Source organism: Dasypus novemcinctus, chromosome 21, assembly GCF_030445035.2.
Source record: "Dasypus novemcinctus isolate mDasNov1 chromosome 21, mDasNov1.1.hap2, whole genome shotgun sequence".
Taxonomy (NCBI): Eukaryota; Metazoa; Chordata; class Mammalia; order Cingulata; family Dasypodidae; genus Dasypus; species Dasypus novemcinctus.
Genome location: NC_080693.1, coordinates 84,387,663 through 84,400,441, shown reverse-complemented (window position 1 = coordinate 84,400,441; position 12,779 = coordinate 84,387,663). Strand labels below are relative to the sequence as shown.

Sequence of the window (12,779 nt, the reverse complement as noted above, 5' to 3'; positions counted from 1 at the left end):
TTTTAGCTCTTACTACTTAGCATCTTTGACATCTTGGGTAAGTACCATTACAAACCAAGCTTCAATTTCCTCATCTGAAAAAAAAAACAAAGGAAGGGCTGCAGAGCTGTGCTGAGGTCGCTGCGCCGGCACAGCTGCTGTGGTCCACCAACAGTGGCTTTGGGTACTCGTCATGGTTTACAAGGCAAGATATCCTGGGCCTTCGTGGCCCCTCCACCCCATCTGCTTCCTTTGTCCACCATCAGCCCAACCCAACAGGATCAGGTCAAGTATTTGTCCCCCTTCCCTCTGCCCCAAGCCAGGAGGACACCAAGCCTGGACGCTGCCAGCACACCCCGTGAACCTACCACACAGTTTAAAGATATGCTTGACATCTGGCCATGTGAGCAGGTGCTTTAAAATCTCGTCCAAGTTGCCCTCACTGTTTTCTGGCCAGGACTGCGTGATCACGGCGGACACGATGGTGCCAAATTTCCACAAATCATGGCAGGAGAGCCTGTCGAGGATGCTGGTCTGAGACTGGACAAAATCAAGACAGAGAAGGACACTTACAGCTTTTTAAAAAAACTGGTTTGCTTTTTCTTTCATTTATTTATTTGTTTGTTTTTAAATAACAGAAGTAAAGACCTACCCAAAGCATTTCAGAAATCTATCATAACTAGTTTTCTAGGCTGTCCCCCCAAAGTAAAACAGTAAAATCCTCCCCATTTCTTAGCCCATTTCCATTTGCCCTGTACTAGTTCTGTTTGCTGAAGTGATCAGCCTCAGCGATGTCCAGAGCATCATGCAAATGCACACTGCGGTAGTCTGAGATTACTTATGAACCCTCAAAAGAGAGATTATGTTTCTAAACTCATCTAGTCCTCTGGGTGTGAGCCCCTTTGATTGTATTAGATTCAGCTGAGATGTCTTTGATTATATTAGTCAAGATTAGGGCTCTGATGTGACCACATCAGAAGGGCATGACTCCAGCTGGAGTGCCCGCCCCCTTGGTGGGCTGATATAAAAGGACACTTACTCAAGAAGACACACAGGAAAAGAGAGAGCTCCACAGATGCCAGAGGAGAGAAAGCCCAAACAGCGAAAGCCCGGGGGAAGCTGAGCCATTCGCCTGATAGCAGCAGCTGATACAGCCTGGAAAGAAACGAGCCCCGTGCCAGACTGATAGAGGAAGCCCTGGGAGATGAGTCCTCCAGTCTACAGTTGAGATCCAAAGAGCTGGGCCCACAGAACCTTAGGAGGAAGAAGGAAGGAGAGACCAGGCAAAGACTGCCCGCCATCTTGCCTCAACATGTGGCAACAGATTTTGGTGAGAAAATACCTCTTATGGTCACTTGAGTTGGACTCTTCAGAGCTTTGTAACTGTAAGCTTTTACCTCAAATAAATTCCCATTATAAAAGCCAACGGATTTCTGATATTTGTTATCAGCACTCTGGCTGTTACACACACACCAACACAACCCACACATCAACCCCCCTTTCCTACTGGTTCCCTGACAGTTTTCACATTTTTTCCTGGACTTTCACATCATGAAAAAATACTCAATGTATTAAGAATGAATTATTAATAAATACTTTATGTTCCTAAACTGTGAACTGCCTACAAACACCACATGTATTTTATATCTCTTTCTGATTCCCCACCAAGGAATTTCTCCTTTTGAGCAAAGTTTTCACAAAATATTTTGCCTCTAACTAGTGAAAAATATAATTTTGACTTACAAAGAGATACTCTCTGATATTTGAAAGGATAAAAGTTAGCCTTGCCAAGAAACATATTAAGAGGATCATACACACCACAACCAAGTGGGACTTATCCCAGCATGCCAGGTTGGTTTAATATCAGAAAGCCAATTTTAATACATCACAGAAAAAACCACACGATCATCTTAAAAGGTGGAGAAAAAGCATCTGACAAAACCCAACACCCTTTCATGATAAAAACACTCAACAAAGAAGGAAGAGAAGGGAATTTCCTCAACCTGATAGAGGGTATCTATGAAAAACTGGCAGCTGATACCACCATTACTGGTGAAAGACAGGATGCCTTTCCCCTGAGACCAGGAACACGGCAAGGATGTCTGCTGTCACCACGTCCCTTCAACACTGCTGGCTGTTCTCACCAGGGCTGCTAAGGAAGAGAAAGAAACGAGGCATCCAGGTTGGAAAGAAAGAAGTAAAGCTATCTCTATTCATGGATGACTTGGGTCTTATAATATAGACAATCCTAAAGAATCCACTAAAACAACTTTAGAATTACTGAATTCAGCAAGGTTGCAGGATACAGTACTTCTACACCTGCAATGAATAATCTGAAAATGAAATTAAGAAAACAATTCCAGGAAGCATAGAGAGATTGAGAGGTAAAGAATTTTCTTGTCTGTTTGTTTTTTGTTTATTATATTTATTACTGAAATAATGAAAATGGTCTAACAATGACTGAAGTGATGAATGCAAGCTCTGTGATTATACCAAATACCACTGATTTTGTACTTTCGTTAAAAAAATAAAGAACCCAACTCCACTCACAATAGCATCAAAAAGAAGAAAATACTTGGGAATAAACAACAAAAAAGTGCAAATCTTATACTCTGAAAATCACAAAACATTGTTGAAAGAAATTAAAGATAATCTAAATGAATGGAAAAAACATCCTATATTCATGGATCGTAAGACTTACCGTTGTCAAGAAGGCAACACTTTTCAAACTGATCTACGGACTCAGTGTGATCCCCATCAGCATCCCCGCTGACATTCTGTACAAATTAACAAAGTCATTCCAGATTCATCTGGAACTACAAGGAACCTAGAACAGCCAAAACCATCTTGAAAAAGAACAACTGTGTAAGAGGACTCACACTCTCAATTTCAAAACTGATGACAAAGCAACAATCATCAAGAAAGTCTGCTACTGGCACAAGGCCAAACATCTAAATCATGGAATAGATTTGAAAGTCCAGAAATAAATCCACACGTCTATGGTCAACTGATTTTGACAGGAGTGCCAACGCCATTCAATGAGGGAAAGAACAGTCTTTTCAACAAATGGCACTAGGACAACTGGGCACCACGTGCAAAGGACCAAGAAGGGCTCTTCTGCCTTACACCACATACACAGCTGATCTCAAAACGGGTCAATGAACTAACCCTAAGGGCTGCAACTCAAACTCCCTTGGAAGAAAACAGTAAATCTTCATGATCTAGGATTGGGCAAAGGATTCTTAGGTATGACAGCAAGAAGAAGCAACTAAAGAAAAAACATACACTGGACTTCATTGGAATTTAAAACTTCGTGCTTCAAAGAACACCATTAAGAAAGTAAAAAAAAACAAGCTACAGAATGGGAGAAAATATTTGCAAATCATATATATATCCGACAAGAGACTTGTATTTGGAATATATATAAAACTGCAACTCAGTAATAAAAAGACAAATAATAATTTTAAAAACCAGGCAAAGGATCTGAATGAATATTTCTCCAAGGAAGATGCACAAATGACCAATAAGACAGGAAAAGCTGCTCGGCAGCCTCAGTCGTCAGGGGAGCACAAAGCGAAACCACCAGGAGATGCTGCTTGACACCCCCTCAATGGCTACCATCGAAAACTCAGACAACAAGAAATATTCACGAGGGCTGGAGACATCAGCACCCTTGTTTGCAGCCACTGTGGTGAACAGCTGGGCAGGTCCTCAAAATGCTGAACACAGAAGCTACCACATGGCCCAGCAATTCCACTCCTAGGTCTATTTCCAAGAGATGTGAAAACATTTGCCCACGAAGAAACTTGTACACAAATATTTATGGCAGCGTGAGTCACAATATGAAGAAACTTGCACACAAGCATTTACGGTAGCCTTAGTCACAATCACCCAAAGGTGGGAAGAACCCAAAGGTCCCTCCCCAGGCCACAGATAAACAAAACATGGTGCAGCCCCATGACATGACAAGGCGATAAAAATGAATGACGTTCTGGCACGTGCTCGAAAACATTATGCCGAGTCCAAGAAGCCAATCAGAAAGGACCACGTACTGCACGGCCCATTCACATCCAAGTCCAAAATAGGACAGCTGTGGAGACAGGCAGTAGCTGAGCGCTGTGGGGGAGGTAGGGGACGGGGAGGGTGACAGTGAAGGGAGGGGCTGAAGGTGCTGGATGTGTACTGGGGTGGCCTGAGGGGCAGGCACGGGTGGGTCTCTTCCCACTTGGCAGAAAATGACCAAGTTAAGGATAGAATCATTTTCAAGCGTATAAAATCTTCTCCCACCCATTTTTTGTAGACCTCTGGAGTCGTTTGCCCCCGACCTGCTAATCCGGTGCTCGCAGACAACCCCACAAGGGGCAATGATAATAAAGGGCACACTTCGGGTGCTGCCCGCGAGGACGTCTAGTTCAAAGTCACACGGTGGCTGCGAGTTCCCCTGCAGCGGCATCTCAGGAACCGGCCGAGGGTACCAGACTCCAGAGCCGGTACACAGGCCCCCGAAGGGCACCACCCGTTCTCCTGGGCACGAGCTTAGAACCAGGAGGCGCCGAACAGCCTTTGCCAATTGACCCACGAACGCAGCTGTGAACTCGAGAGGAAGTTACCTGGCAGGCCGAGCTCACAGCTTCAATAACACACTTCTCGAAGCTCTTGGCCACGCTGTCCTTGTCACAGTCACTGTCCCAATGAAGGGAGCAGTAGGCAGAGATCTGCAAGAGGGGCCTCTCCTGCAGAACCAGAAGAGACGGTGAGCGCCCGTGGGTGCTGCGTGCCAACACTCTACAGCGCAGGAGTACCCTGCTTATTTCACATTCCCTCTATTTCGTCAGTTTCCCGGCATTTGAACCTTGCACGCTAAGCTTCTGCTCCCTGCCCTCCACCATCAGACCAGCAAGGGTTTGGAAGGCGGAACCTAAACTTAAAAGAAGTGGCTCTTCGCCCACTTTGCAGGAAAAGTACCTGGGGCTCAGCATCTTGGAAAAGCCAGGTAAATGGCATTTCCTTAATTCTGTTTTTCTGAAAAAAAAAAAAGGTCTATTTATCAGTTCCACGTAAGCACCTGTATCGTGCTAAAAGCTCGTTTTCCTAAGGTCACGGGCCTGGATTTGGAGTGAAGAGCACCTTCCTGTCTCTCCCCACTCGTCCCTGTTTAAGGAGGTCACCTCCAGGCCCCCGGAGCACGGGTGGGCTCCCCGCACACGCCAGGCTCCGCTCCCCGCTGCTTCTCAGCCGTCGCTATGAAACCTGGACCCGCTCCTCTGGGATCGGACTCCCAAGCCGGCGTCGGGGTCGGCGATACAGGGCCCGGGTGAATGTCACAGGGGTGGGGGACGTGGTCCCCCGACAGGCCGCGGACACACCTACATGTTATTCCTAAGGCCCGGTGGGCCCGTCCTCCCCTCGCGGCCCCCGGGCTCGGTACCTGTCTGAGCCGCCCCTCCAGGTCTCCCAGCAACGCCTCCTTCCAGCCAGAGCCCTCGGGAAAGCGGAGCTCCACCATGCGCCTCCAGATCTGCAAAACGCACAGCCGGGGCAGAGAAACGAGAGCACGTTACATCACAACAAGACGAAGACCAGGCGGTAACAGAGGGCCCTGGCCTGCGAGGACCCCGCGCCCTGACCCCACCGTTGTCTTCCGGAAGCCATGTTTGCGGAACATCCAGGCAACCCACCTTGGCCTCGTAAAACAAAGGGTGCTGACGGGACGGAGGAACCGCCAGGGCATCAGATTTTATTCTGGAATGGGGGTTCCTGACCTTTTTGTTCCACGGACCCTTTGCCAGCCAGGTGAGAACCACAGGCCCCTTACCAAGTCCACATTATCCCGTGCGTTATTATTATTTATTATTATTTTTGTCTTAATTTATTTTTTTAATAATACATTAAAAAAATATGAGGTCCCCATACACACCCTACCCCCCACTCCTCCCCCCATAACAACAATCTCCTCCATCATCATGACACAGTCATTGCATTTGGTGAATACATCTCTGAGCACCGCTGCACCTCATGGTCAATGGTCCATATCAGAGCCCACACTCTCCCACAGTCCATCCAGTGGGCCATGGGAGGACATACAATATCCGGTAACTGTCCCTGCAGCACCACCCAGGACAACTCCAAGTCCCGAAAACGCCCCCACATCTCATCTCTTCCTCCCACTCCCTACCCCCAGCAGCCACCATGGCCCCTTTCCCCACACCAATGCCACATTTTCTTCGATTACTAATCACAATAGTTCATGAATAGAGTATCAATAAGTCCACTCTAATCCATACTCTATTCCTCCCTCCTGTGGACCTTAGAATGGTTGTGTCCACTCCACAACTATATCAAGAGGGGGCTTAGATTCCAGATGGATGCTGGATGCAATTCTCCTGCTTTCAGTTGCAGGCAGTCTCGGCTCCCTGGTGTGGTGGTTGACCTTCTTCACCTCCTTGTTAGATGAGTGGGGTAAGTCCAATAAACCAGAGTGTAGGAGTTGCAAGTCTGTTGAGGCTCAGGGCCTGGCTATCACATGGTGAGTCCAGAGATTCAGGTCCCCTGGGTATACATTAAATCCCAGCACCAACTACAGTTCCAGTAAAGGTAAAAGGAGAGACTTGCGGACAAAGATCACATCTAAGTCCAGCTTCATCACACAGAAACACAAACGCCAAAGTAGGGCCAACTGATATGGCACTGAACTCCATCTGCCATGACCATAGAACCTGTGGGTCTCTGTCGCCCTGAGAAGAACCAATACCTGGGGTTGTATCTACTTTATCTGTCTCTGGGACTCTGCTGAGGTGTGCATAAGGGCAACCCCTCTGATAACCTACCAGCTCTTTCTGGAGACTCACAGCCATAAAAACTCATTTGTCCTTCCATTTCCTCCTTGATTCAGGTCAAAAAGCATTTTTAACTCCTGGTATTATACGTAGACAGAGATATTCTGCTGGTCTGAGTTGACCCTTTTATTCAAGGTCATTTTCTAGTTACATCATGAGCTGGTACTTGGTAGTAATCCCTCGGCGCCAGGGAGGCTCATCCCTGGGAGTCATGTCCTACGCTGGGGGTAAGGCAACACATTTACATGCTGAGTTTGGCTTCGATACTGGCCACATTTGAGCAACATGGAGGCTCTCAGGAGGGAACTCTTAGGCACTCTGCAGCTCTAGGCCTTGTTCTTATTTCAGGTGCACAGGCTCACAAGCATAGTCATTACTATCAATGGCTTGTTGTTGGACCTTCCTTCTTTTTTGGTCTTTGCCATTGCACTTGGGGGACTGTTGCTGTTCCTTTAGGGACTGTGATAGAGCTCCCCTGGCTAGGAACTCAGCACTCCCTCAGTTGTTGTTTTGAATTGTAACCACTATGAAAATATCCAAACATTTTTATGTACCCTGGCCGTGTGTTATTAAATAAATAGATCACACCCACAGGAACACATCCCCGTGTTTTTTTTGAGTTTCATTTCACACTCACGGCCCCTTGTTTTTTAAAAATTTATTTATTTATTTCATCCCCGCCCTGCCCCATCCTTCATCGTTTGCGCTGTCTGTTCGTTGTGTGCTCGTCTTCTTTTTAGGAGGTGCTGGAACTGAACCAGGGACCTCCCATGTGGGAGGGAGGCACCTAATCCCTTGAGCCACCTCCGCTCCCTGTTTCCTCCTTGTGTCTCTTTGTTGCATCATCTCGTTGAGTCAGCTCACCACGCCAGCCCATCACGTCCGTTCACTGTCTTGCTCATCTCCTTTAGGCGGCACTGAGAACCGAAGCCAGGACCTCCTGTGTGGTAGGCAGGAGCTCAACTGCTTGAGTCACATCCTCTTCCCACAGACCCCTTGTTCTTTCATCCTTTTGACCCCTTTTTGCTAAGAATCCCTTTTCTGGAAGGATTTTCCCCCAGCATTTTATTTTGAACATTTTTAAAGCACACAGGCGTGGCAAGAACAGCACACAGCGTGCTCCCGCTGGCTTCACCACAGCCTTTTCTCCTCCTCTTCAGTATCTCTCCATGTCTTCTCTGCTGCCTTTGAAAGTGGGCGGCAGACACCACGATACCTGCCCAGCTGCGGGGGCCGGTTAACGAGAGGGTCCTTCTACTACACGACCGCCCCCACAGCGTCACTCGGGCCAGCGCGCGGCAGCAGGAAACCGCCCTCAGGTTGTCGCCGGGCCACATTCCCCGTCTCCACGCCACGCCCTTCGCTGCTGACTTTTGGAGTCCCGGATCCAGCCTGGAGCAACTGCGTTTAGGCCTCCCGTTTCTTCTGGGAAGCCCCAGCCCTTGGATCCCCTCCGCGAGGGTGATGATCACGCGGAGCCCAGGCCGGCTGTGCTGAAGAGCGCTTCTTGATCTGTCTGAGGATTTCCTCATGATTAGACAAGCTGAGCATCTTTGGCAAGAACACCCACGGGGTGAGTCCTAAGAAAAGGCGCTTCCTGCAGGTCAGACGTGGTCAAAGGGCAGCAACTTCACCCGGTGTGGCGCATGCCTCTCAGAGCCCAAAGGCCCAGCGGCCCCGAGACGGCCGACGGCCAGGTCTCACCTTGGCTAAGAACCCCAGCTTGCCCGTGGGCAGAACTTAAGAGGAAAGAGTCAAGGATGACGATGACCTTAAGCAGGTGATGTGCTTACCGCAACCTGGGAGTCGGATGCAGGGAACAAACAGGAAGGCCGGAAGACCTGGCAGGCAAGCAGTCTCCCGACTATTTGAGGCTCAGGTGAGGGTTCACACCTGCCCCAGGTGAGCGGCTGTGGGGTTGCGGGGTGGGGCTCTGGGAACCCTGCTCCCGCTGGAGCCGCTGGCTGTGATGCATGCTGTGGACATGACCAGCCGTGTGCCCACCCCCCCTCACAAACCTTGGGCAGTTTCTCCCCTTTCAGCAGAGCTTACCTTCATTTCCTCGCGATAAACGAACGAGACAAACGAATGAGTCGGAGAGCGGAACATGTTCCCTTTAAAAATACTCTGAAGCCAGTTTCTAGTAGTGGCAAGAGCTCCCCGGACCACCGAGCTGACCGAGGCCTTCTTTCCGGGTTCGTGTCCCTGGTCTTCCACCGAATCCTGTTAGCGCACAAGAGGGAACACTGAATGCCCTCTCGGAGACTGAAAGGTTTGCAGAAAGATCCCCAACGCCTGCCTCACGCCGGCCCCCACTGCATTACCTGACATCGTAGATGCTCCATTAAGAGCTCCATTTCAGTCACACGTATAAATAAGTGTGCAGACACACTGGCACTATTAGCAGCGCCTATTTTAAAAGCACTTGAACGTCCCCACTTTTTTGGGCTCCATGTGAAAGCGGGAGACCTGAGGCAAGCGGGGGTAAGAGGGGCTCTGAAGCACCCCGGGAACAGAGGGGAGGCAAGCTCGGCTTCCGGGCTGCGGCCGGGGGAGGGGGTCATGCTTTTCTGGGTTGTGGAGGAAGAGACCCTCTAGTGGGAAACCTCCCCCAGCAACCACAGACCAGAAACCCCAGACCCCGGGCCGGCGATGGCCCTGGCCGCTGCCCTAAGGATGTGGGGAAGCCAAGCCACCGGCCCGGGCTGAGCCTCACCCCTTCTTGAAGCGCCTTGTGGCGAGGCCTCCTCCGCCTCCTCCCACACGGTCACCCCCAGGCCCCTCGCTGCCCCTCTGCCCTTCAGAGGCCCCGGGCACTCCCGGGCACTCCCTGGGGACCCCCAGCCCTGACCTGCACTGGGGACCCCTGACCAGGCCCTTGTCACCCCAGTATATCTGACACCCAGCACCGCGCTGGGCAGAGCTGGCCCCTAAATGACCCAAACGGTCCTCGTCCTGACCCAGGCTGGCCTCTGGCAGCCCGACTGCCCCTGGCGCAGCGTCCAGCAGAAACGGATCCCCCCCTCCTGCTTTTGTTCTGCTTCGTTTTTGTCTGGCAGGAGTCGTCTCCTCTCTGCGTATGGCCGAGGGAGCGCGTTTTGCCCGCTCTGTGGCTTAGACCACCCTGAGCTCCCACCAACATCTCAGGGAGCTCCTTCTGCTGGGAAACAGATTCCAAACAACTGAGACGGTTCTTCAGTTGGTTTACATGGAAGGTGGCACCTGCCTGTGATGGTTCCACAGTACCCGTGTTAGAAGGTAATCATCTTGCCAGTAACATTTCTTATTAAACTCTATCTAGGGAAGTGGACTTGGCCCAGTGGTTAGGGCGTCCACCTACCACATGGGAGGTCTGCGGTTCAAACCCCGGGCCTCCTTGACCCATGTGGAGCTGGCCCATGCGCAGTGCTGATGCGCGCAAGGAGTGCCGTGCCACATAGGGGTGTCCCCCGCGTAGGGGAGCCCCACGCGCAAGGAGTGCGCCCCGTAAGGAGAGCCGCCCAGCGCAAAAGAAAGTGCAGCCTGCCCAGGAATGGTGCTGCACACACAGAGAGCTGACAACAAGATGACACAACCAAAAGAAACAGAGATTCCCAGTGCCGCTGATAAGGATAGAAGCGGTCACAGAAGAACACACAGCGAATGGACAGAGAGAGCAGACAACTGGGGGGGGGGGAGGAGGAGAGAAATAAATAAAAAATAAATCTTAAAAAAATAAATAAACAAACTCTATCTATGGTGACTTAAAGAAGACAAACTAATAGGAATAAAACAGGCTTAATTATTTTAGATCACTAGGGGTTGTAACTCCGACACATAATAAGGTTTAAAAAATGAGCCGCCGTCAGTCTACGTGTAAAAGAGTGTTATCACCTTCAAATTGGACGTTCACAGACTCGGGTGAGCACGGAACCCCACTGTCAACGGGGGGCCCTGGACAGGCACAGCACAGAGGAACGCAGCTCAGAGACCAGACACTGAGCAAAGGAAGATGCAAGAAGCATCAAGATCAAAGGCAGGCAAGACTAAGCCGCGGTAAGAGGCCCTGAACAGCGGTTACCACGGCAGGGGACACAAAGGGACAGGCTCTCAAATGCGGTGCCGGGGGGGGGGCGCAGATCTGTGGATTTTACCGCTGTCTTTAAGTTAGGGTGTCGAGGAAAAAGCGCAAGTGAACGCGCACTTGGGGGAGTGCGGAACAAGTCCCCGGAGTTCTGATCAACAGAGGCCAGGAAAGCGCCGGTCTTGGGAGCTCCTGGAGCAAAGAGCAGAAGCCAGAAACAAGAGTTTGGGTTCCTCTGCTCAGCTCTCCGCAGGGCACGGGGCAGAGCCTAGCACTGAGCAGGCACGCGATGAAGTGCGGAGCTGCTTGCCGCGGCACCCGCTTCCGGCAATCCTCGGAGGAATCCAGCTCCTTCTTCAAGGGAGGCTGCTTCGCATGCCACCGGGCACGACAACCCTCTGCATCCGTCCCACTCACCTTTAGCGGCTCCAGGGCAATCACTCTGCAAATGACTTCCGCGGCTAAGGCAGGTATCTCATAGAACTCCTCGTCTTTTGTGATTTTGCAGACCATTTCATGAAGTTTCAGGCAGACGGTCAGGTAGGGCTCTAAGGAGGGCTGCTGGAGAATCCTACGCCACAAGGAGTTAAGAGTCACCACCAAAGTCATTCAAGGAAAAGTGAGAAAACAAGACCCACTGGCGACGACCGATGACACGTCCTTCCCCATAAAATACCTGCATGGAAGGCATTCATTTGCCCCCACATAGGGCAACATCTGGAAGATTCCAACTGGCTTTGAGTCTGTGACTATGTAAATAAAGGAAAGAGTCCCTTCGGTTTGCCTGTCATCTGAACTGCTCTAAAAATGCAAGTTAAATATTTTCAAGTGCATTCCCTCGTTTGGAAAAAATCAAGTGAAGTATGTTACGGAAGATTAAAATATGATAAAAATTTGGAAAAAAAATTAGAAAGATAAAGGGAGAGAGGGAATAAGAGAAAGACGTGCTAGAACACCAAGTCACACGGCTGGCATGTGGACAGAGCAGAGTGCTCGCCAGTCGATAAGAAGGCGGCCGAGAACGCAGGTGGGAGAGGACTCGCTGGGGTGACTTGGCAGCAGTGATGGGAGAGCCCTGACCGGTCACGGGTGACACAGGCGGTGTGGACTGGCCCCCACCACCTCCACCCTCACCCCCCAAGACCTCAGGCGAGGGCATGCTGGGAGCACCTTGCCAGCCTCTTGCGTGCTTCTACCGTTCTACATCCTAGGCGCTGCCCCTCCAGAGTGTCAGAGAGCGCACGAGTCGGCAGGTGCAAATGATGTCAGATAATCATGTGACGCGACCCTGAATCAGACTTGCAGACAAAGCGCAAAGACTAAATGTGAAGTGGGAAAAAAAAAAAGACTAAATGTGCAAGAGAGGCAGGACAGAAGCACGCATCTACCATATGATGACAACCACTTAGAAATAAATGACCAAGGGGCGGAGAACTTCCTTGTTGGCTTGTTTGTTTTTTGCTTATTATTATTACTGAAATAATGAAAATGTTCTAAAGATGATTGAGGTGATGAATGCACAACTATTTGATTATACTAAATACCATTGATTGTATACTTTGGATGAATTGCATGCTTTACTAATAAGTATCAATAAAACTGATTTGTGGGAAGTGGACTTGGCCCAGTGGATAGGGTGTCCACCTACCACACGGGAGGTCCGCGGTTCAAATCCTGGGCTCCCTGACCCATGTGGAGCTGGCCCACGTGCAGTGCTGGTGCGCCCAAGGAGTGCCGTGCCACACGGGTGCCCCCGCATAGGGGAGCCCCATGCACAAGGAGCGCGCCCCATAGAGAGAGCAGCCTAGCGCGAAAGGAAGTGCAGCCTGCCCAGGAGTGGCACCACACACACGGAGAGCTGACGCAGCAAGATGACGCAACAAAAAGAAACAGATTCCCGT

At 50.2% G+C, this 12,779-nt stretch overlaps 1 protein-coding gene across 3 annotated transcripts in view; it reads right to left on the bottom strand.

Annotated features, from left to right (window-relative positions):
- RNF213 (ring finger protein 213) overlaps window positions 1-12,779 on the bottom strand; it is a 130,144-nt gene that overhangs the window by 74,688 nt on the left and 42,677 nt on the right. For all 3 annotated transcript variants that reach the window (XM_058284850.1, XM_071210838.1, XM_058284849.2), the window contains exons 14-18: window positions 11,296-11,449; window positions 8,868-9,038; window positions 5,408-5,497; window positions 4,590-4,712; window positions 348-519 (exon numbers count right to left, since the gene is read on the bottom strand). In XM_058284850.1, coding sequence (XP_058140833.1) covers window positions 348-519; window positions 4,590-4,712; window positions 5,408-5,497; window positions 8,868-9,038; window positions 11,296-11,449 — 710 coding nt within the window. The remainder of the gene's footprint in view (window positions 1-347; window positions 520-4,589; window positions 4,713-5,407; window positions 5,498-8,867; window positions 9,039-11,295; window positions 11,450-12,779) is intronic.